Source organism: Syngnathoides biaculeatus, chromosome 16, assembly GCF_019802595.1.
Source record: "Syngnathoides biaculeatus isolate LvHL_M chromosome 16, ASM1980259v1, whole genome shotgun sequence".
Classification (NCBI taxonomy): domain Eukaryota; kingdom Metazoa; phylum Chordata; class Actinopteri; order Syngnathiformes; family Syngnathidae; genus Syngnathoides; species Syngnathoides biaculeatus.
Window position 1 is genome coordinate 2,011,103 of NC_084655.1, and position 25,372 is coordinate 2,036,474.

The following is a 25,372-nucleotide window of genomic DNA, read 5'->3' on the forward strand; positions in this document are numbered from 1 at the left end:
TTATTCACAGCTTTGAAAGTGGAAAACGGCGTTGCTATCTGTTTACGGCATTGCTATCGGTTTGCATTAAAATTGGTGTCCAGAATAACGCCAACATTTCCGGCAGCATTTTGACAGTATTTCGTCGGTATTCTCACTCTGATGTTAACATTTCATAGCAAAGCATTCTGTTTACTACGGCGTAGTTATAACTTATAGACATACGTACACATATGTTATCGAGCGGTCTGGACGTTTGTCAGTATGTCGAAAGGCTTGGAGCGAAAAGATGAAGATCATGCTAGAGAAATTTATATAACCCACGGGGTAAAAAAGTGTTTCAGATGGGAATGGCTTGAAAAAAGCGTAACTGTGCAGATAGGAACAAAAACTGTATGAACACTTCTAACTGAACACATACAAAAACTGGACGTTCCTGGCAAAGTGCTGTGCACTCTGTGTTCCGATAGGAGCAAAAAATGTTGAGGAGCATATCCAAACCAAGAAACACAAAGGTAAGTTGGATGTAAATTTCTCAAATATTATATAATTGACAACTGTAAATACGATTATGTCATGCTCCTGGATTCCAGCCAGGGCTGGGCGTGGCCAGCTAATCAGAAGGTGCACACCTGCGCCTCATGACCACTGATTAGACCCAGTACATATAGGACCCGGGGGACGACAAATACTCCGCTAGATCGTTGCTCTTCATGCCTCGTTCCCGCACTCCTGCTTTCCTGACTTCTGATCCCCGTGCACCGACCCACGCCTGTCCACTGACCACCCTCGTAAGCCCATTCGTACTGGTACTTCGGATTGTTTGGACTGTCTACCTGATCTCAGACCTCGGACCGAATAAAGGTTTCCTCTGTACTGCCTGCTGTCTCTGGAGTCGTGCATTTGGGTCCACCCTTGAGCCCCGCATCGTGACAGATTAGGTCTATCTGAAGCACTGGCCCTGTAGAGCACGCATTTTATCCCTCACTTTTATATTTCATGATCACTCTCTTTCTTTCTCTCTCAGTCTGTCATGGCCCTGCCATTCCAGCCCCGGCTGGAGCAGGGTTCTTCTTCGTGAAGAAGAAGGACACCTCACTACGGCCCTGCATCGACTATAGAGGGCTCAACGACATCACCGTGAAAAATAGGTACCCTCTTCCCCTGATCGCGACCTCTTTCAAACTACTTCAGGGGGCCCGGATCTTCACTAAGCTGGACTTACGGAGTGCGTACCATCTGGTACGCTTCCGGGAGAGGGATGAATGGATTCATGGATGCATTCAATTCCCCTTGGGGCCATTACGAGTACTTGGTGATGGCGTTTGGGTTGACGAACGCACCAGGTGTATTCCAGAACTTTATTAATGACGTGCTCCGGGAGAAGCTGAACAAGAACGTTTTCGTATACATCGAAGACATCCTGATTTTCTCCTCAGACTTGACCACCCACATTGAACATGTCAGAGAGGTCCTTCAACAGCTGTACGTGAACGTGGAGAAGTGCGAGTTCCACTGAGCCGCCGTTTCATTCCTGGGGTTCATCCTGGCAGAGGAACAGATTTGAATGGACCCCAGGAACATGGGCGCGGTTCTTCAATGGCCCACTCCCTCTTGTCGGAAGGACGTGCATAGGTTCATCGGGTTCGCCAATTTCTACCGTAAGTTCATCCGGAACTTCAGCTCCATTGCTGCACCTCTGCATGCTCTCACATCTCCCCGCAAGACCTTAGAGTGGACCGGGATCTGTCAGGAGAAATTCGACAGGCTTAAAGCAAGTTTTACCACCACACCGATCCTCATAATGCCGGACCCGGAATGGCAGTTTGTAGTCGAAGTGGACGCGTCGGACTCTGGAATGGGAGCGGTTCTCTCGCAGAGGTGTGCGAAGGATGGAAGGATTCACCTGTGCGCCTTCTTATCAAAAAGACTGACCCCAGCCGAGCGAAACTACGACGTGGGTGACCGTGAACTGCTGGCGGTCAAGACGGCTATGGAGGAGTGGAGACACTGGCTAGAAGGGTCGCAAGTGCCATTTTTGGTTCTCACCGACTACAAGAACCTGGAGTATCTGAGGACCGCGAAGAGACTAAATGCTCGCCAAGCCAGGTGGGCACTTTTTTTTACGCGGTTCCAGTTTACACTGTCCTTTCGTCCAGGTTTGAAGAACGGCAAGCCAGATGCACTCTCGCGGATCTACGAAGGGGAGCGAACGGACCCCCTGAGTATCCCGATTCTTCCGGAGGCCTGCTTCATGACCGGATTTACCTGGGAGATCGAGACAAGAGTGAAGGAGGCCTTGAGGGACACTCGGGGTTCGCCGAATGTCCTCCCGGCAGTTTGTTCTCTGTCCCGTTACTACGAAGGGACGTCATTGACTGGGCCCACACCAACAAGACTGTCTGCCACCCGGGCATGGCAAAGACACGCTCGGTCGTCGAGCAGCGGCTCTGGCCAAACCTGGGAAGGGATGTAAGGGAATACGTCAATGCTTGCCCGGTATGTATGGCCAATAAATCTTCCCGCCTGCGACCTATGGGGAAGTTGCGGCCACTGCCGATTCCCTCCCGTCCCTGGTCACATATCTCCCTGGACTTCTTCACTGGGCTACCCCCTCCCAGGGGAACATGGTGGTGTTCTCCGTCATTGATTGCTTGTCCAAGATGGTCCACTTCGTGCCAGCCCCAAAGATCCTGCCCGCCAAGCAAATGGCCCAGCTGCTACTGGACACGGCCGTCCGCTACCACGGGCTGCCGGTGTCTGACAGAGGACCACAGTTCATATCCCATTTTTGGAAAGAGTTCTGCACCCTCATCGGGGCGGAGGTAAGCTGACCTCAGGACATCACTCGGAGTCCAACAGCCAGACTGAGAGGATTAACCAAGACCTGGAGACCGGCCTACGCTGCTTGGTGTTGCACGACCACAGCACATGGAGCCAGCACCTCGGATGGGTGGAGTATGCTCACAAGTCCCTGCCCTCCACCTCCACAGGTATGGCTCCATTCCAAATAGTGCACGGTTATCCTCCCTCTCTATTTCCATCGGTGGCTACAGAATCTGTGGTACTTTCCGCTTTGGCGGTAGTGAGACGCTGCAAGCGGACCTGGGAGATAGCTCACAAGACGCTGGTGCAGATGGGCAGCTCCTACAAGTCTGCAGCGGACCTCAAAAGGACAAGGGCACCGGCATTCAAGGTGGGTCAACGCGTGTGGCTGTCCACGAAGGATCTCCCACTGCGGACGGAGTCGCGGAAGCTTGCTCCCAAGTTCGTGGGTCCGTTTCCCATCAACAAGGTCATTAACCCTGTCGCCGCCTCACTGAAGCTCCCCAGGTCGATGAGGGTCCATCCCACCTTCCATGTGAGCAGAATCTGTCCAACCCGTCCGTCACCACTGGTTCCTCGGGTCAAGCCTCCCCGCATGGTAGGCAGTGCTCTGTGCTCCGTCTGCTCTCTTCTTGTCGCAGAGGCAGTGGGGTTCAGTACCTGGTGGATTGGGAGAGGTATGGCCCAGAGGAGTGTTCCTGGATCCTCTCACGCTTTATTGTTGACCCCAACCTCATCAGAGACTTCCACACGGCCCATCTTGAAGCCCCTTGGCCATCTGGAGCCGGCCATTAAGGGGGGTTACTGTCATGGCCCTGCCGTTCCAGCCCTGGCTGGGCGGGTCCCGGTAGACCGGCACTACTTAGGAGGCGCGCACCTGCGCCTCAGCGCTAATTAACCCCTGTACTTATAGGAGCCAGGGGACGACTGGTCTTCGCCAGATCGTCGCCTCGCATGCCTCATTCCCACACTTCCGCATTCCTGATGCCAACCTCCCGTGTACCTACCAACGCCTGTTTCCTAACCTACCCTGTAAGCCTGTCGCTACTGTTCCTGCTGTTTGTGCTGACTGACTCCCGAGTTACCGACTCTGGAACGAATAAAGACTTTCTCCTTACTGCTTGCCTCTCACCCGAGTCGTGCATTTGGGTACACCCTCGAGTCCCGTTCTTGACACTCTCTCTTTCTCTCTCTCTTATATACCCAAATTACTTGTGTACTTATTTTTGTGAAGTATAACTTGTAAGTTCAGTTTTGATATATCAGTGTACATTTTTATGTCTGAAGTTTAGCAAAATTGTTTTGGTTGTTTGGACTCATATTTTAAGTTTTAAAAATATTATGATTGCCCTGTATTTACACTGTTAAAACACTACACTGTGTTTTTCTAAAAAAAAAAAAAAAAACCTTTTTGCCAGCGCTGTTGCCTTCATTCAAAGAGTTACTGTCAAGACGCTTCTACTTGCTGCTCTCTGTTCAACAACCCACTGTTCAAGTTTGCCCTCTAACTGTGGCCATCTCACTTTATTCCCTTGGAAACTCTGTCTTGTCTTCTGTGCTTGGCAGAGGTCAGGTTCCACTTCCGGACCATTGATTCATTAATGTGGAATTCTCTCATGGCTGCACAATTCCCATGTTGTATTGTGCCTTAAGTTTCAACTTTGCGTCGTAAGCATGTTGCGTCGTAAGCATGTCTCTTGAAAGGAGTCATTTTTGTGTCTTCACACACACACACACACGAATGGTTTGGGATTGGAATTCCTCTTTATTGGTTCATACCGCTGTTACTTTGGCGACGCCCCTTGACTGCGGTAGCCATGATTAATCAATATTAATCCTTATTTAAGGTGCATCGCATTATGAGGCCAACTGCCGGAATTTGAGAAAATTGAAGGCCTTGAGGTCTGCCTTGTAATGCGAAAAATATCAAAACAGCTGCATGGAAGAGAAAGAACATAAGCAACATAATGATTAAATGAAATCCGACCCAAGGTGGGGAGTACCACACTGACTCATTTACATTCACTTAGGCAGCTTTTTGGATCAATTGTACCCGTCAGAGTAGTTTTAATGCAACTTACTGTTTACTTTTACTCAAGGACTTTTGTTATGAAGAAACAATTCTTTTACCCTGTTATATTGAGCTACAAACTGCTTGCTACTTTGTAACGATATATTGTTGCTGACATGTGATGTTTAACTCAATTTCACCAATAAAACCACTCAAGCAGTCACATGACCAAACACAAACAAATTTTCAAAGTGACCCTTTATGCTTTTTGCAGATGACACAGTTGTCTTGGCTTCATCATCGATCTACAACTCTCACTGGTGAGGTTTGCAGAGGAGTGTGAGGCGGCTGGGATAAGAATCAGCATCTCCAAATCTGAGCCCATGATGCTCAACGGTGAATTTCCATCTCCGAGTCTGGAGTGAGCACACAATGAACCACAATGGTTGCTAGTGTACTGCAGCTAATCCCAGCTATCTTCGGGCAGTAGGCGGGTTACACCCTGAACTGTCCATCCATCTATCTCAACCACAGGTATAGCAGGGGTATCTAGACTTCTCTTTCTGCAGCCACTTCATCCAGCTCTTCCGTAGGTATCCCAAGGCTTTCCAAAGCCAGCCGAGAGACATGGTCTCTCCAGCGTGTCCTGGGTCCCTGTGGTCTCTTTCCGGAAGGAAGGGACTGGAACACCTCACCAGGGAGGATTCCAGGAGGCATCCAAATCAGAGGCAATAGCCACCTCATCTGGCTCCTCTTAATGTGGAGGACCAGTGGGTCGACACTGAACCCCCACCAGATGACCGAGCTTTTCACCCTGTCTCAAAAGGAGAGCCCAGAAACCTGGCGGAGGAAACTGAAATTTGACTGTTAAATTCATAGCTTTGCCTTTTGACTTAGCTCCCTCTTCACCACAAAGGACCAATACGAAGTCTGCACCACTCCAGATGCTGCACCCATCTGCCTGTCGATTTCCAACTCCATTTTTCCCTCACTTTTGAACAAGACCCAAAGATACTGGAACTCTTCCACCGGGGGCAGAATCTCATCATCAGTAGGGTGAGGGCCTGCCATCCTTTTCTGACTGAGGACCTTAGTCTCATGTGTGGAGGCACTGATTACCATCCAAGCCCCTTCATACTGAGCTGCAAAGCACTTCAGTGAGCGTTGGAGATCACGGCTAAATGAAGCCAACAGAACCACATCATCTGCAAAGAACAGAAATGCAATGCTGAGGCCACCAAACCGGAGCCCCTCTATGCCTCTGCTGCGCCTAGAAATTCTGTCTATAAAAGTTATGAAGAAAATCGGTGGCAAAAGGCAGCCTTGGTGGAGTCCAACTCTCACCAGAAACGAGTCAGAATTTCTGCAGACAATGCGGACCAGTTCTACAGGGACTAAGCAGCTCGTATCACTAGGTTTGGTACCCAATACTCCTGAGCTCAACTAAGAGAACCCAGACTCTGTTTCCTCATGAGAAGGCGTGTCAGTGGAATTGAGGAGGTCTTCAAAGTATTCATCCCACCGACTCACAACGTCCCAATTCGAGGCCAGCAGTGACCCATTCTTACTGTACCCATTGTTGACGGTGCACTGCTTCCCCCTCCTGAGATGCCAGACTGTGGACCAGAATTTCCTTGAAGGTGTCTTGAAGTTGTTCTCTATGGCCTCACCGAACTCCTCCCACTCCCGGGTTTTTGCCTCAGCGACCTCCAAAGCTGCATTCCGCTTGGCCAACCGGTACCTATAAGCTGCCTCGGGAGTCCCACAAGCCAAAAACCCCCAATAGGATTCCTTCTTCAGCTTGACGGCATCCCTCACTGTTGGTGTCCACCAACATGTTTAGAGGTTGCCGCAACGACAGGCACAGAGCACCTTACAACTACAGCTCCAGTTGGCTACCTCAGCCATGGATGTGTGGAACATCATCTACTCTGACTAAATGTCCACCGCCTCCCCTGGAACATGAACAAAGTTCTTTCATAGGTGGGAGTTGACTCTCCTTCTGACAGTGGAATCTACCAGCTGTTCTCAGCAGACCCTCAAAATATGTTTGGACCTACCACATCGGACCGGCGTCTTCCCCCACTATCAGAGCCAACTCTCCACTAGGTGGTGATCAGTGGACTGCTATGCCCCACTCTTCACCCAAGTGTCCAAGAAGTGTCCACAAGTCCAATGATATGACCAAAATGTCGAACATCGAGCTGCAACCTAGTGTCTGTCCTGGTGTCTAGTGGTGGCTAAACGTGGATCTGTGATGAGCACAGAAGTACAGTAACAGAACACCACTCAGGTTCTGATTGGGGGGCATTCTTTCTAACTTACCCTTCCATGTCTCACTGAGGGCATTATTTTAGTGCATGAAATTAATTCATAAACTTTTGAAAGATTGCATTTTTACTTTGCGGAAGAAGCTTCACTCTTTGCCTAACAAACTCTAGCAGGTCGACGAGGCTCTGGCGTGTTTTTTTTTTTTTTAATTCCTGATTTTTATATATTTTATTCACGGTGGTTTCCACCCATTATTTGGAATTCATGGAACAGTTCATCATGTCCTAAAAAATAATCGTTATCATTAATTCCATGTTATTTCCATTTGATAAAATAAAGGGTTAGTGGTGGTGTTTATGAGTGCCTTGCCACTGACTGGCAACCAGTTCAGGGTATAGTCTGCTTTTCACTCGAACTCAGTTGGGATATGCTTCAGCACTCCCGTGACCGTTGTGAAGATACACATTTTGGAAAAAGAAATGAAAAAAAAATAATTATGCCAGATTCGGGAGAGCACGCTGGGAGCTAATTGAGATGCCATTACTTCTAAACGATTCCTCCAATCCGTTAAGGGGGATGCAATTATTGGGTTCTTGAACCATTTATGGTATTTAGGACGTGTGGATATACAGTGCCTTGTGAAAGTCTTCAGTCCAATATAGTCAGATATAAAATTTTCATTTTTTGTCAAGAATCAACAAGTGGGAGACAATCGTGGCGTGGAACAACATTTATTGGATATTTTATACTTTTTTAACAAATAAAAAAATGAAAAGTGGGGCGTGCAATATTATTTGCCCCCTTTACTTTCAGTGCAGCAAACTCACTCCAGAAGTTCAATGAAGATCTCTGAATGATCCAATGTTGACTGATGATGAGAAATAGAATCCATCTGTATGTAATCAAGTCTCCGTATTGATGTGCCTGCTCTGTGATGGTCTCAGGGATCTGTTTAAAGTGCAGAGAGCCTCATGAAGACCAAGGAACACACCAGGCAGGTATGAGATACGCTTGTGGAGAAGTTTGAAGCCGCATTTGCATAAAACAAGTTTTCCCAAGCTTTAAACATCTCAAGAAGCATTGTGAATGCAATCACATTGAAATGGAAGGTGTATCAGACCATAGCAAATCTAACAAGAACCGGCCGTACCTCTACACTTTCATCTCAAACAAGGAGAAGACTGATCAGAGATCTAGCCAAAAGCCCCATGATCACTGGATGAACTGCAGAGCTCTACAACTGAGGTGGGAGACTCTGTTCATAAGACAACAATCAGTCGTGCACTGCACAAATCTGGCCTTTATGGAAGAGTGGCAAGAAGAGAGCCATTTCTCAAAGATATCCATAAGAAGTCTCATTTTAAGTTTGTCATAAGCCACCTGGGAGACACACCAAACGTGGAAGAAGGTGCTCTGGTCAGATGAAACAAAAATCGAACTTTTCAGCCACAATGCAAAATTATATGGTTTCTTTCAGCTTGTCCCTTTCGGGGTCGCCACAGCATGTCATCTTAGATGAACGGACATATATGTTTGGCACAATTTTTACGCCGAATGCCTGACGCAACCCTTCTCAGGGAGTGGAGGCCCCAGTGGGATACAAACCCACAACCCCTGGTTTACCAGTGCTTTAACCACTGAGCTACGGGGCCTCTACAATGCAAAGTTATATGTTTTGCGTATTAGAATCACAGCTCATCACCCTAACCCTAACCCTGAACACACCATCCCCACTGTCAAACATGGTGGTGGCAGCCTTATTGTTTGGGCCTGCTTTTCTTCAGCAGGGACAGGGAAGATGGTGAAAATTGATGGAAAGATAAATGGAGCCAAATACCACCAATTTGCTGGTATCCATATGCTCAAAATATTAGGAATTATCTGTATTTCTATTTTGCTAGGTTTGTACTTTTATTGTTCGGACCTGTAGTGCTTTTCAAAAAATTGTCAGTGCAACAATCATCAATAATGATCTTTGTGCATGTACTGTTGCAGAGGTAATCTATATCTCGGGATAGGCCACTGGACACGCTTGTCCTGGTCCCTCTAATTGTCAGAACAGAATCCCTCAATCAACTCAAATAAATGTTCAACGATGGCAGAACATTTTATATATACTGTTGATAACGCATATTACGGTCTTAAATAAACTATTTAACACTGTTCAACTTAAACATTTTTTGCATTACATATTTGTGCATAAAATGTTTGTGAGTACTGCAATTTATCCATTACATTACATAACCTTGGCCACGCCTTCAAAAGAAGCATCTGACTCATCTCCAGTCCGAAAAAGATCCATAGTAGCTACCTTTGGTGCATCGTTGTGGAACTCATCACTGATGACTTGGTCCAGTTCCAGTGCCTCCTGCATTGCATCATGAACCTCTCATCTTGCTCCATCAGCATTTTTTGAATCCTAAGAGTTTTGGTTCCGCAGCACAGCCTGTCGCCATCCATTTGGCTACAATCTGGAGCAGCTTTCCAATGACGTCAGGTTGCTTTCAAAACAACGACAGCTCAAACTACGTAGAAACGAGCATAATGGGCACATTTGAAAAAAAGCGAGCATTTCAATTGTGTGCAACCACCCATTTTTGTAAATCTCCCCATTACACTTGTACTACGTAGTTTGAGCTCATGTTCTTTTGAACTGTCGAGCTGCTTCCCGGGTTCCCCACGTCATCGGCAGGAGCGATGACACATTTCTTTTAAAAGTGGCTGCACGACTAGCCCTTGTAGTTGACATTTCTTGTCTTCATTAAAGTTAAAACAAATTAATGGGCAGTAATTTCTGATGTTTGGTGCAGTAGCAACAAATATATGGAAGTAAATATGTGCAACCGGGATTTGAATTTGAAATCCCACAGAAAACGGGATTTGAATTTAAAATGTAAAGTGATCACATTTTTAATGGTTTTATTTCAGTGTAACTTTTCAACGCAAACAATTTAGCTAGCTACAATTGGCTGTCTGAAATTCAACCGGCTACAATTTGCTGTCTGAAATACATCTGGCTACAATTCGCTGTCTAAAATTCACCGTCTGTGCCACCAGGCTGGGATACTTCAGGTCAGAACCAAACAGCCAGTCAATCCAGTTACGCTTTTTTAGTATGTGACGACACGTGACTGTGATTGGCTGGGTGTTCGATTCTGACCTGAAGTAACCCTGCCTGGTGGGACAGACGGTGAATTTTAGACAGTGAATTGTAGCCAGTTGAATTGTTAACATTGAAAACTTACACTGAAATACAACTATTGATCACTTTACATTTTAAATTTTAATCCTGTTTTGTGTGACATTTCAAATTCAAATCCTGGTGGCACATATTTATCCATCCATCCATTTTCTTCACCGCTTATCCTCATGAGGGTCGCGGGGAGTGCCGGAGCCTATCCCAGCTGTCAACGGGCAGGAGGTGGGGTACACCCTGAACTTGTTGCCAGCCAATCGCAGGGCATATCGAGACCAACAGCTCCACTCACAATCACACCTAGGAGGAATTTAGAGTATCCAATTAATGCTGCATGTTTTTGAGATGTGGGAGGAAACTGGAGTCCCCGGAGATGTCACGAAACGGGGCTCAAGGGTGGACCCAAATGCACGACTCCAGAGACAGCAGACAGTACAGACGAAACCTTTATTCTGTCCGAGGTCTGAGATCAGGCAGACAGTCCAAACAATCCGAAGTACTAGCACGGATGGGCTTACGAGGGTGGTCAGTGGACAGGCGTGGGTCGGTGCACGGAGATCAGAAGTCAGGAAAACAGGAGTGCAGGAACGAGGCATAAAGAACAACGATCTAGCGGAGTATTTGTCGTCCCCCGGGTCCTATATGTACTGGGTCTAATCAGTGGTCATGAGGCGCAGGTGTGCGCCTTCTGATTAGCTGGCCACGCCCAGCCCGGGCTGGAATCCAAGAGCATGACAGTACCCCCCCCCAACGGCCGGCTCTGGACGGCCCAGGAGCATCAGGGTGAGCCGCGTGAAAGTCCCTGAAGAGGGAGCGGTCCACGACGAAGCGGGAGGGGATCCATGAGTGCTCCTCCGGGCCATATCCCTCCCAGTCCACCAGGTACTGGACCCCCCTTCCTCTGCGGCGGGAAGACAGCAACCGGTGCACAGTATACACCGGCCCCCCGTCGACCATGCTTGACCGGAGGAGCCAGCGACGAAGTACGATTCGGACGAAGTCTGCTGACGTGGAACGTAGGGTGCACCCTCATCGACCTGGGCAGTTTCAGTGAGACGGCAACCGGGTTAATAACCTTGCAAATCGGAAACGGGCCAACGAACCTGGGAGCAAGTTTGCGGGATTCCGTCCGCAGCGGGAGATCTTTGGTGGAGAGCCACACTCGCTGTCCCACTCTGAGCTCTGGTGCGGCCCTTCTCTTGCGGTCCGCTGCGGCCTTGTAGGCGCTGCTCATGCGCAGCAGTGTCCTCCGAGCTGCTTCCCAGGTCCGTTTGCAGCGTCACACCACGGCCAGGGCTGACGGGACCGCGGAGTCTGTGACCAGTGGAGGAAACAGGGACGGAGGGTAGCCATGCACGACATGGAGTGGAGCCATAGCTGTTGAGACGGAGGGTAGAGAATTGTGGGCATACTCCACCCACTTGATGTGCTGGCTCCACGTGCTCTGGTCCCTGGATGCCAGACATCGAAGACCGGTCTCTAATTCCTGATTAATCCTCTCAGTCTGGCCATTAGACTCTGGGTGATGACCCGATGTCCGACTAGCCGAAGCGCCGATGAGGTTGCAGAACTCCTTCCAGAAACGGGCGCTGAATTGCGGACCCCTGTCCGAAACGATGTCCTGGGGTAGCCCGTGGTAACGGACGACCTCGTCTAATACCAACTGGGCTGTCTGCTTGGCCGACGGGATCTTCGGAAGCGGCACGAAGTGGACCATCTTGGAGAAACGGACCACTACGGACAGCACCACTGTGTTCCCTTGTGAAGGCGGCAGGCCGGTGACGAAGTCCAGCGCGATGTGTGACCACGGACGAAAGGGGATGGACAGGGGTCACAACTCACCAACAGGCCGTAGGCGGGAAGTCTTATTGGCAGCACACACCGGGCAGGCGTTGACGAACTCCCTTACGTCCTTGCTGAGGTTAGGCCACCAGAACCTTTGTTCGACCACTGAACGCGTCTATGCCATACCCGGGTGGCAGACCGTCTTGTTGGTATGGGCCCAGTTGATGACGTCTCCCCGCAGAGATGGGATGACGAAAAGGCGGCCCGACGGACAATCCGCGGGTGGCGGCGTCTCTCCCAGGGCCTCCTTCACCCGCGACTCGATCGCCCAGGTGAAACCGGACACGAAGCACACCGCTGGCGGGATAGTGGCGGCGTCTGAATCTGTGCGCCCTCCCTCGTGGATCCGCGAGAGTGCATCCGGCTTGCCTTTTTTGGAGCCTGGGCGGAAGGACACCTTAAAGCGGAAGCGGGTGAAAAATAGGGCCCACCTGGCCTGACGGGCGTTCAACCTCTTCGCAGACTTCAGGTATTCAAGGTTCTTATGGTCCGTGAAGACAACGAACGGTACTTGCGAGCCCTCCAGCCAGTGCCGCCACTCCTCCAACGCGCTCTTGACCGCCAGCAGTTCCCGATCTCCCACGTCGTAGTTCCTCTCTGCCGGGTCAACTTCCTAGACAGGAACGCGCACGGGTGGATCCTTCCATCCCTGGGACTCCTCTGCGACAAGACTGCTCCGATTCCTGAATTCGATGCATCCACCTCCACCACAAACTGGTTATCTGGGTCCGGAACAATGAGAACGAGCGCAGTAGTGAAACTTGCCTTTAGCTTGCTGAAGGCCTCCTGGCAGGTCCCGGACCACTCGAAGGTGGTATGTGGCGAGGTGAGCGAATGCAGAGGAGCGGCCACGGAACTGAAGTTCCTTATGAATTTCCTATAGAAATTGGCAAATCCCAAAAATCTCTGCACGTCCCTCCTGTTGGTGGGGGTAGGCCACCGCAGCACCGCGTCGACCTTCCCGGGGTCCATCCGTATCTCTCCCTCAGCCAGGACGAAGCCCAGGAAGGGCACAGATGCCCGATGGAACTCACACTTATCCATATTCACATACAATTGGTGCTGCTGCAGACGCCGGAGCACCTCTCTGACTTGTTGAATGTGAGAGGTTAGGTCTGCTGAAAAGATGAGAATGTCATCCAGGTATACAAAGACAGATCTATTCAGGAACTCCCGAAGCACGTCGTTAATGAAGTTTTGAAAGACGGCCGGGGCGTTTGTCAGTCCAAAAGGCATCACAAGATACTCATAGTGCCCTGTGGGGGTGTTGAACGCCGTCTTCCACTCATCCCCTTCCCGAATCCGCACCAAGTGGTAAGCGCTGCGCAAGTCGAGCTTGGTGAAGATCCGGGCTCCCTGAAGGAGTTCGAATGCTGTAGCGATCAGCGGCAAAGGGTACCTGTTCTTGACTGTGATGTCGTTCAGTCCTCGGTAGTCGACGCAGGGTCGCAGCGTGGAGTCCTTCTTCTTGTCAAAAAAAAACCCCGCACCGGCTGGTGAGGATGAGGGGCGAATGATTCCGGCTGCCAGCGAGTCCTCGATGTAGTCCCTCATGGCTTGATGCTCTGGTCCTGTTAACGAGAACAGTTTCCCTCTGGGAGGAGAGGTGCCTGGCAGGAGTTCAATTGCGCAGTCGTATGACCGATGTGGCGGCAGAGACTTTGCCTTAGATTCAGAGAAGACCTCCCGTAGGTCATGGTAGCAGGAGGGCACCGCGGTTAGGTCCGGGGCGGTACTAGGTTCTGTTAGCCGAACCGGCGCGACTTGAATACCCCTGTCTTCCTGGACAGCGAAACAGCGACTGAGACAGTCCTCTCCCCAAGTCTTGATCTGACCCGTGGTCCAATCTATGTGCGGGTTATGTTCTTTGAGCCACGGGCTGCCCAAGATGATGTCGCTACTACGTGCGTTGAAGACATGGAAGCTAATCCGCTCTGAGTGAGCGTCCGGAGAGCTCATACGTAGCGTCTGAGTGCGATGTGTAACCCGACAAAGGAACTTGCCGTTGGCGGCATAGGCGTGGCGAAACCGTTGTGTGGGGAAGGTTGCTGCCCCCAGCTCTTCGACCACGCGGGGATTTATCAGGTTTGCTTCCGACCCAGAATCTATGAAAGCCGTCACAGTGCATGAACGGGAGTCCGTTCCCAAGGTGAGGTGAAGAAGGGACCTCCCTGACCCCGCCGCGGTGTACCGCACACTCACCGGAGTAGAGATCCTGATGTCAGAGTGCTCTGGTCGAGTCGGGCAGCGGGCGATCAAGTGTCCCAAACGCCCGCAGTAAAAACAATGCCCCTCCCGTCGCCGGCGCAGACGCTCCTTCACTGGCCCGTCGAGACCCTCCACCTGAGTGGGTTCAGCAGTGGACGACTGGGCGGCAGCCGGACTGGAGCCCTCCCTCTCTCCCTCAGTCATCACGGCTAGTTGATCCTCCATTACTAGTCGCTGGTCAACCTTGAGGGCCAACACGATGAGTGCGTCCAGCGAGGGAGGAAGATCTACTGCAATAAGGAGTCCCCAGATTCGGGGGAAAAGCCCCTGGAAAAAGGCGTCGTGCAGGGCGTCCTCGTTCCATCGACTCTCGGCGGCGCAGATTCGGAACTCAATGGCGTAGTCGGACACGCAGCGACGTCCTTGACGAATCGTCATGAGCGAGGATGCCGCCTGGCGTTCCGGAGCCGCGTACTGGAAAACCTGGGTGAGCGCGCAGACGAAGCTCGCCCATGAGTAGCAGATCTCCGCCCTCCCTGTCATGTGGGAGATGACGAAGGCGATACGGGAGCGGTCCGTGGGAAAAGCGGCCGCTTGCAGTTCAAAATGGAGATCGCACTGAACGAGGAAAGGCTTGACGTTCCCCGAGTCGCCTGAGAATCGTTCCGGTCGGGAGAGTGGGCTAACGCCGCTAAGGGGGAGCTCCGTGGAGAAAGGTGCGGGCGGACACGGTGGTACCGGTGGAGTGGCCACCATTGGCGTGGCAACCACGCTAGCCTGTGAGGCTAGCCACGGCTCCAGCCGGGTGCAGATCTCATGGAGCCTCTTGTTGGTTACCTGGAGAGCAGCCTCTTGCTCGACTAGGCGCTTGCCCTGAGCTTGCAGCGCACAGCGGATGGCTTCAGAGTCGGCTGGGTCCATGTTTTGGCTAGATCGTTCTGTCACGGAACAGGGCTCAAGGGTGGACCCAAATGCACGACTCCAGAGACAGCAGACAGTACAGAGGAAACCTTTATTCGGTCCGAGGTCTGAGATCAGGCATACAGTCCAAACAATCCGAAGTACTAGTACGGATGGGCTTACGAGGGTGGTCAGTGGACAGGCGTGGGTCGGTGCACGGAGATCAGAAGTCAGGAAAACAGGAGTGCGGGAACGAGGCATAAAGAACAACGATCTAGCGGAGTATTTGTCGTCCCCTGGGTCCTATATGTACTGGGTCTAATCAGTGGTCATGAGGCGCAGGTGTGCGCCTTCTGATTAGCTGGCCACGCCCATCCCGGGCTGGAATCCAGGAGCATGACAGGAGAAAACCCACGCAGGCACGGGCAGAACATGCAAACTCCACACAGGCGGGTCTGGGATTGAACGCGGGACCTCAGAACTGTGAGGCCAATGCTTTACCAGCTGACCCACCATGCCGCCCGGCACATATTTACAGTACTTTCATACAAATATGCTATGCTAACAATCGTAAAATGCCAAGCTCCCCAAGGAGGTCAGAGACAATGTGTTTGTATTTCTTATTTTTCATCCATTCCTAATTATAATGCGCTGTATTGACTTTTAGAAAATATTATGTATGAGAAATTACAGTATGTCTCCAATGCCAAATTTGCAAAGTACTGCAAACAGAAAAACCCAGTTGACTTTATCAAATGCTTTTGCAGTGTCAGGTAACATTATAATTGCATGTACTGTAGCTTTTTTACAATGTGACACGCATATTAAATTTAATAGACCATTGAGATTTTTCGAATTTCTACCTTGAAGGAACCCCGGTCCAGTCATTTTGGATTATCGACGGGAGAACCTTTTAAAATCTTGCAGAGAGAGCTTTTGAAATTAACCTGAGCTCTACATTAATCAGTGATAAGGGCCGATAAATAGTCAGAAGAATGGGGTCTTTACCTGACTTCAGTCATAACTCAATTGAAGTATTCATATAGCTACTTATTTGACATTTATTGTTTAACTCCTTGACTGTTTTCCCTCCTGGAAGCCATCCCCTTATCATGGTGGAGGTTTTTTGGGTCTCAATGACCCGAAGACCTAAGCTGTCTGGGGTTTCACACCCCTGGTCAGGTCATCTATAGCAAACAGCTCCAAGGTGAGGGACAAGACAAAGCATGGCTAAAAGTGTCCTATGATGGAAATCATTAATGGATTCAGGTTTCCCTTGCTCTTTTGTGAGTCAGCACCTCAAGCCCCTTCTGGACCCAACCTGGAGGTGGGGTCTAAGGCGAGCACCTGGTGGCCAGGGCTGCACCCATGGGGCAGACCCTAGCACAGCCCAAAAGGGTAACGTGGGTCCCCCTTCCCATGCACGAACCACATGTGGGAGGGGCCGTAGAAGTTGGGTACAGTGTGAGCTGGGCTGTGGCCAAAGGCAGACCTTGACGATCCAATCCTCAGCTGCAGAAGCTGGCTCTAGTGATGTAGAATATAACTTCTCTGGCAGGGCAGGTTCCCAAGCTCGTGTGAGAAGTAAAGAAGTTCTGAGTATAAGCCGGGCCTATAGGCCGTGACTTTTTTCACACGCTTTCAACCCTGCGGCTTATGCGGTGATGTACCTAATTTGTGCATTTTTTCTAACGGCCGCAAGGGGGCACTCCAGTGGAAAAGGTAAGAGTGAGACCGGTAGAATATATGTGCCGAGGAAATGAGTTTTACCGGTATGTTTTCTGTAACCGGCCCTGTTAGCGCTGCGCTAGCGTTAGCGCTGTGCTAGAGTGTTGCTACTGTGTTACTGCCGTGTCTCAGTGATTTTTACCGGTATGTTTTTTTTTTACCTGCCCAATTAGCACCACAGTAGCGTTAGTGCTGCACTAGCCATTTGGTGCTATGTTACTGCCATGTCTAAGTGATTTTTACCAGTATGTTCTTTTGTAATCGGCCCTGTTAGTGCTGCGCTAGCGTTAGCGCCACACTGGTGTGTTGCTGCTGTGTTACTACCATTTCTCAGTGATTTTTACCGGTGCGTTTTTTTTTTTTAATCAGCCCTGTAAGGACAGTGCTAGTGTTAGAGACATGCTAGCGTTAGCATCGCGCCAGCGTGTTGCTGCTGTGTTACTCCTGTGTCTCAGTGATTTAGGTATGGGTTTTATTTTTTAACCGGCCCTGTTAGTGCTGTGCTACTGTGTTACTACTGTGTAGCTGCCACAGCTGTTTTTATTTTTTTACCAGTATGTTTGTTTGTTTTTTTACCAGCCCTGTTCCTGCTATCGTGTTGTTGCAATTTTAAACTAAGCTAAGGTATTAAAACTTTTAAAACTCTTTCTGTGTACTGTCTTTGTAAATATCTCATGGTTCAATGTGGGTTTCAATGTGGGCACCTGTGGCTTTTACACAGGTGCGGCTTATGGATGTACCAAATGGTATTTCCTTTACAAATGTACTAGGTGAGGCTTATAATAATGGGCCCTCTGTAGGCCTGAAATTACGGTCGTCATGCTTCCTCCGCACACATCTTAGGCTCTGGTACCAGTCCGATTTAGAGGGTTTGGAATGTCTGCCACTCTGAAGTTGCCCTTGGTGAGAGGCACTGAGCAGGTGTGAGTATACTTAATACCCAAAGCTGTACGTTAGGATTCAATTCAGTTGATGAGAGGGCAACCTACCTCCGCCTTTTGGTAGGAGGAAGGTTTTTTTTTGTGCTTATGCACTAAAAAGCAGTTCCGAATAGCCACAATTTTTGGAGTCCTTTGAGGGGGTGCTGGAGAGCCTTCCCACTGGAGTTTCAATTGTTCTGCTAGGGGACTTCAATGCTCACATTAGAAATGACAGTCACACCTGCAAAAGGGTCCGATTGGGAAGAAGCCCCCCACCCCCTCCAGTCAGAACCTGAGCAGCATTCTGTTATTCGATTTCTGTGCTCATCATTAATTGTGCACAATGAACATCATTTTAGATGACTTGCGACCGCATGTCTTGGACACTTGTGTGAAGAGAGGGGCAGAGCTGTCAGGTGATCATGACCTGGTGGTGCGTTGACTTCAATGGTGGGAGAAGATGCTTGTCAGCCGTGGCAGGCCAAAACGTATTGTGGGGGTCTGCAGGAAACTTTGGGTAGAATCCACTGTCAGAAGGAGTTTAAACTCTCACCTCTGAAAGAATTTTGTTCATGTTCTGAGAGATGTCAGGGACAATGAGTCCAATTTGACTATGTTACGCAACTCCATTGCTGAGGTGGCCCACTGGCGCTGTGGTCATAAGGTAGTTGGTGGCTGTCCTGCTAGCAATCCCTGAAGGGATGCAATCAAGCTGAAGGAGTCCTATCGAGCCTTTTTGACCTGTGGGACTCCTGCTCTTCCTTTGTCTTCTTAATCTTCCTCCTCACTACTAGAGTCATCCTACAAACCACCATCCTATGCTGAACAAGCTACACTCGCCCATACCACTCACTACCTTACAATCAGTAACCTCCTTCACATTACATCGTCTGCACAAAATATAATCCAGCTCGGCTCTCATAAACCATTTTATATTCTCCCTCCTCTGGGAAAAAAAGTGTTCACTACAGCCATTTCCTTCCTGTTTGCAAAGTCCACCACCAACTGTCCAATAAACTTCCTTTCTTGGATGCTGTACCTACCCATCACTTTTTCATTGCCCCCGTATCCTTCACCAACATGTCTATTACAACCTGCACCAATCACAGCTCTCTCTGTGTCTGGGATGCTCAGAACTACTTCATCTAGTTCCGTCCATAATTTCTCTTTCAACTCTAGGTCAGATCCTACCTGTGGGACACAGCTGCAAATTACATTGTACATAGCACCCTCAATTTCAAGTTTTAACCCCATCACTCGATCCAATACTTTTTTCACCTTCAAGACATTCCTAGCCAGCTTCTTCTTTAAAATAACCTCTACGCAATTTCTCTTCCCGTCTACTCCATGGTAAAATAATTTTAACCCTCCTCCTAAAATTCTAGCCTTACTACCTTTCCCCCTGCTCTCTTGGATGCACACTGTCAACCTAATCATCATGTCAACCAACTCCTGAGCTTTTACTCATTGTGCCATTATTCAAAGTCTCTACACTCAGTGGGAAGTGTTAAAAAATAGAGTCAGGCTTTTTAACCTGACAGGAAGCTCTGCCCATTCATCTTCTTCTTCTGAAGAATAATCCACTTTCCTCCTCTTCGTTGTCTTCGACCTACATTAGCGGAATTTACACCGACGCCCTGCAGGTTAACGGTGCCGGGAATGCACATTGTGAACCCGGGCCACAACCGATCCCGTATGGGATTCTTCAAGATTGTCTTGAATTTCTGTATTTAGTTGATGAATGTTTAGATCCTTAATAAAAGTTTCAGTTTCTTTTTGGGCCAAGTTGTTCAGAGCCGTAAAAGCTGCTATAATATTTGTACAAAATTTCCTTAATTTCTAGCGGTGACTGTGTTTCAATCTTAAATGAGTGTAATGAATGATTTTTCTTTATTGCGGTTTTATTGCACGATTTAATATTGTACTTAAAGTTAGTGTCTTAAATGTTGTTGAAGAAAATATGTTATTTTTGTTAACATGGAGTTTAATTGGTGTTTCGCTTTTTGAAATTGGTTTGTTAGCACATTTTGTTGTATTTTTTTCTTGTATGGCGCGTATGATATGAATCGACGTTTCAAAACAGCCTTCCTGGTTTCCCACCCTGAAAAGGGGATATGGTTGGGGAGTCATTGTATTTCAAAAACTCGCTCCATTCCTTCCTCACAAAAGAATCAAAGTCCAGGTCTTTCAATAGGGACATGTTAAAGCATCATGTTGGTGGGGACCCCGGATTTCACTTAATTTTTAGATTGAGAGAAATCGGTGTGTGGTCACTAATGATGATAGGATGTGTTTTGGAGGTAATTCGTTGAGCTACTAAATTGTTAGAGAAAAAAAATATTCTTGAAAAAGAGCAGTGAACCGATGAGAAAAATGTAGATTATTTTTCTGTAGAGTTTTTCACCCTCTGTATATTAACAAGTCCAAAGTCATCTACGCATGCAATATTATTTTGGTGGATTGTGGCTGATTGCTATTTGATGTTTCGTTTGGCTATGATGCTGACTTGTGTGCTAGGCTGTGGTTTGCTTCACTAATAAGGAACATTTACCATGTCAGTGTTCAGTTGACATGCTTACGATGACCACACCCTAAAAATTAATTTTCATTGGATTCACTGGATTTACCGAAAAGCTTGGTGATGTTATCTAAGATCCCCCAAAAAATAGGAAATAAAAAGCAATGGATTGACTTTTTGAAGATACATGCAGATGGTGAGCTGAATATCAACACCACCACCTGATTCTTGAGGGCACATTTTACAACAAATACCTTTGACAACTTTCTCCAACAACATGGCATGTCAACATGGCTTCATCTGTGACTTGGTCCTAGCCATCCATTTTTTCTGAGACACTTATCCTCACACTGGTTACGGGAGTGGTGGAGCCTAACCCAGCTATTTTCACCACGGACTGGTCAATTGCAGGGCACTAATAGACAAATAATAATTCAAACTCACATTCAAACCTAAGAACAATTTACAGTCTTCAATTAATCAAACAGAGGTGGGTTGGGTGGTAGGAAACCAGAGAAGCCGGAGAAAACCCACTCAGCACAGAAAGGGCAGAGTACTGAGTATGAACCAATTACCTTCAAACTGTGAGTAAGATGTGTTACATGTGCTTGCCAGTCATTCACTGTGCCACTCTTTGGAAATATCCTCATTGTATTATTCCATTTTTGTTTGATTATTTTTTTTATTTAATGTAATGTGGTGGCAATCTCGACTAGTGGTGAAACCAAAGGGCACTGCAAGATCTGACCAGCTGCCATTGAGTTAATTTGATATCGTTGTATAAAATATATTCCAAAGATGTTGTGTTACGTTGTGTTAAATAGAATATTTAAAACAGAATACTCCCAGCAGGCACAAGACGTGGATTCAACATTGAATTAACGTTGTTTTAGGTCGCGACGTCGAACAACCTAAATTCAACGTAAATTCCACAGTTGAATTTTTACGTTGTCAATCCTCGTGGATGTTGCAACTAATGTGATGTGTCAGTTACTGTCTGAAAATATTCCCATGATGCACTGCACATTATGCTGCTATTCCTAGTTTTCAAATCTTCAGCAATCCTTTATTGTGATTTATATTTTTTTATCGTAATTAATCTGTCTAAACCATCAGTCTGTCCGTCCAGGCTGTGAGCTCCAACAGTGACCGCTAGTGTCAGTTCACGTCAGCCATACATTCTCCGCCCGAGCTGTAGTGGGAACTTCCACGGGGTTAGAAGGTAACAAGGACGCCGGGTCACCGAAACACAGGCTGTACGTTGTCGTTTAAGGACCAGCGAGCCGTTGTTTTTTTCCCCCCCAGAGTTTTCCTGCTGTGAAGGCAATACCAACATTTCCCACACACCACCTGAGGCTTCTGTCATGAGTGGTGAAACATCTGCAACAGAGAGGCTAGCTAGCCGCCATTTCCTCTCTCTCAATTACACTATATTTTATTTTGTTTGTAACATATTTCAAGAAAAAAGTTATTTGTTCTAAATGTTAAACATACATGTATTACTGTGGGCTAATTGTTTATAAGTGTTTGTAATTTGACACTGCATAATAAAGGTTTCAATTTATAGTTTTAATGGCTCAATTTCCATGTAGCATGGCTACATTGATTTTATGTTGGATTGTCACGTCGATGCAATTTACGAATACAATGTAAAAGCAATGTTGTTTCAGCGTTGTAAGACAACGTTGATTCTAGGTTAGATTGTGACGTCTTTGCAATTTACAAATACAATGTTAAAAAAACGACAAATTTTCAATGTTGGACCTGGACGTTGTTTCAACGTTGTAAGACAATGTTGATTCTAGGTTAGATTGGAACGTCGCAATTTATAAATACAATGCAAAAACAACGATTTTCCGACGTTGGACCTGGACGTTGTTTCAACGTAAGACAACGTTGATTCTAGGTTAGATTGTGATGTTGTCGCAATTTACAAATACAATGTTAAAACAACGAATTTTTGATTGCTTGGCAACCAGTCCAGGCTCTATCCCGTCTCCTGCCAGAAGATACCTGGGATAGGGTCCAGCACTACCACGACCTCTGTGAGATTAAGCGGCGTAGAAAATGGATGGATGGATTAACTTTTCCATAAATAATGACATAATTAATGACTCAAAAGAAAATGTTGATGAGAAATCAAAAAAAGAAATTAAGCAGAAAAGTTGCATTTAAGGAAGGAATTTTAGAAAATGAAAACTTGAAATTTGAAGGAAAAATGGAAAAGCATGAGAAATATAATTTTTTGGTTGCATTATTTGCAGCATGAACAATGAAAAAGTTACCCGAGTTGTTGCTTTGTGAACAGTTTTTCTCCTTGGTTGCCTGGCGGGACTCTTTCATCCAGGGAAATATCTGCTTGGCCAATGCTGGGTTGGAGGGTAGCGAGGAGGAGGAAGTCGAGGATGATGTAGAGGAGGAAGAATTTGATGACCTATTGGGGCCTGATTTGGGAACCAATGAGGTGCTAGCATTGCCCCCTGGCTGCTGAGCTGCGGTACTACCATCGCTTGGATTGTGGGCCAATGGTGGGGACACTTTCGAGCCAGTGTGGCACTCGGGTGCTAAGGTGGGCCTCATGCAGCTGCCATTCGGCTCCTTGTTTTTGTCTATTTGTTGCTGCTGGTGGTTCCCGCTACTACCACCTAATGACTGCAAAGAGCAGGCAGATCGGTGGTATGAGTCCGCATCCAGATGGATTCCTGACTGGAAGGCTGGCAGTTGACAAGACCCTGGGATTTCATAACCTCTGAAGCCATTGGCAGGTACAGTTTTTTCCCCCTGCGCCTGATATGACGCATAGCCACCAAAAAGAGTTGAGTTGTCGTAATACGTTGTCTTCTGCATGTCTGAGAAATGCAGCAATGTCTTCTTTAGCACCGGATGTTGTTGAGAACGACTGCCGGAAGACCATTTGGCACCAGGAGTCACGTGACGGTGTCTTTCCAATGGGCCCCTCCAAGCTGACCTGAAAGGTTAGGAAAAGCAGAAACAAGAAATGAGAGAGATAAATCCATCTTCTGCCACTGAAAGGCGCCATGACATGAAAAGAAACATGCTCTTTTCTTCCCTCATCTCCTGCCCCACTCCCCCCCTTCCGAGCACAGGCTGCAGATGGTCTTGTGGAGGGGGCATGAGGAGGACAGACCTCTTTCTTTACACACACACACACACATGCTCTATGTGCGTAAAGACCAAATGTTATAAGAGGGAACATTAATGCATGAGTAATGCTTGAAATGTAAAACAATATTTCTGAAATAATATTGTACTGTATTAACAACATTAGCAAGAAAATGAAAACTAAAAAATGTATCATTAACTTTTAAATTCAAGTAAATTATTTGTTATGGGACACATTTTCCTTTCAGTTATTCAGTCTTTTCAATTCATGTTGTTTTTGTTGTTTTCTTTTCTTTTCTTTTTATGCTATGTCCTCGTCCCTTCAGTTATTTATCAAGACTGTACGATTTTGTATAATGTTGGAGGAAAATTGGTCACTAGTAACACGTAGTTGTGTTGCAACGTAACTTATGTCGGTACCCTATTTCTCTCAGTGTATCACTGGATTTGAGCCTTGGCTTATGATTCATCCATCCATCCATCCATCCATCCATTTTCTGACCCGCTTATCCTAACAAGGGTCGCAGGAGTGCTGGAGCCAATCCCAGCTATCACCGGGCAGGAGGCGGGGTACACCCTGAACTGGTTGCCAGTCAATCACAGGGCATGTCGACACAAACAACAGTCACACTCACAATCACACCTTAGGGCAATTTAGAGCCTCCAATTAATGCATGTTTGTGGGATATGGGAGGAAATTGGAGTGAAAGCCGGAGAAAACCACGCAGGCACAGGGAGAACATGCACATTCCACACAGGCGGGGCTGGGATTTGAACCCGTCCTCATAACTGTGAGGACAACGCTGTACAGCTGCTCCACATTGCCATGATAACCTAACATAATAGTTAATTATTTTCTAGGAAAGGATGGGGGGATTACATTAGTTGACCACATTTTAATCAATATGCAACTGAAAATGTTCTTCTCAGTGAAGATAGATAGATAGATAGATAGATAGATAGATAGATAGATAGATAGATAGATAGATAGATAGATAGATAGATAGATAGATAGATATAGATAGATAGATAGATAGATAGATAGATAGATAGATAGATAGATAGATAGATGATAGATAGATAGATAGATAGATAGATAGATAGATAGATAGATAGATAGATAGATAGATAATAGATAGATAGATAGATAGTAGATAGATAGATAGATAGATAGATAGATAGATAGATAGATAGATAGATAGATAGATAGATAGATAGATAGATAGATAGATAGATAGATAGATAGATAGATAGATAGATAGATAGATAGATAGATAGATGACTTCCATTCCTCCCCTGGAGCTAATATTGTATTGAAGGAATTAGATGACTTCCATTCCTCCTCTGGAGCTAATATTGTATTGAAGGAATTATAGTGGAATAATGATACAGGAACCATGTTATGCTCTCCGGAAACAATTTTTCGTTCATTAAAATTGTACTGATGGGATTCCTTTTAACAGTTGACAATTCTTCTGTGAAGAAAATATAAATCATCAGTATGAAAGTAAATTTAGAAACCAAGCAATGAAGAGGGTAGGAGTCAATGAAATACCAACTAATGAAAAGCTAATAATTGCAAGTCTGCACTTGTTTAAACTCCTTGTCTTTATTATTTGCTCTTTTTTTTATTGATTCTCAACACAGTCCAGCCCCTCTCTACCTCTCAGCACGTCACACATGTCACCCATTTATCTTCTGCTAGACAAGCTGGAATCCTAATTATTTACTCTGAGCATTACTCGCTAGCAGAAAGAGGGGTCGTCTGGAGAGCAGAGCGAGACCATGGCACTGAGGGTAGGAGGACTATGATATTCAGTCATCGCTGTTTCGCCATTAAAACGGGC

At 47.2% G+C, this 25,372-nt stretch overlaps 1 protein-coding gene and 1 long non-coding RNA gene across 14 annotated transcripts in view; one reads left to right on the plus strand and one right to left on the minus strand.

Moving 5' to 3' along the window:
- The window catches only part of LOC133514513 (uncharacterized), a 40,435-nt gene extending 18,536 nt beyond the window's left edge, over positions 1-21,899 (plus strand). Inside the window, exons 3-4 of the long non-coding RNA XR_009798812.1 lie at positions 21,519-21,624; positions 21,708-21,899. This is a non-coding gene — a long non-coding RNA (uncharacterized LOC133514513). The remainder of the gene's footprint in view (positions 1-21,518; positions 21,625-21,707) is intronic.
- hoxb3a (homeobox B3a) overlaps positions 1-25,372 on the minus strand; it is a 96,364-nt gene that overhangs the window by 7,801 nt on the left and 63,191 nt on the right. For all 13 annotated transcript variants that reach the window (XM_061846256.1, XM_061846261.1, XM_061846253.1 and 10 more), the window contains one exon: positions 22,688-23,370. In XM_061846256.1, the coding sequence (XP_061702240.1) occupies positions 22,688-23,249 (562 nt within the window). In that variant the 5' untranslated portion in view covers positions 23,250-23,370. The remainder of the gene's footprint in view (positions 1-22,687; positions 23,371-25,372) is intronic.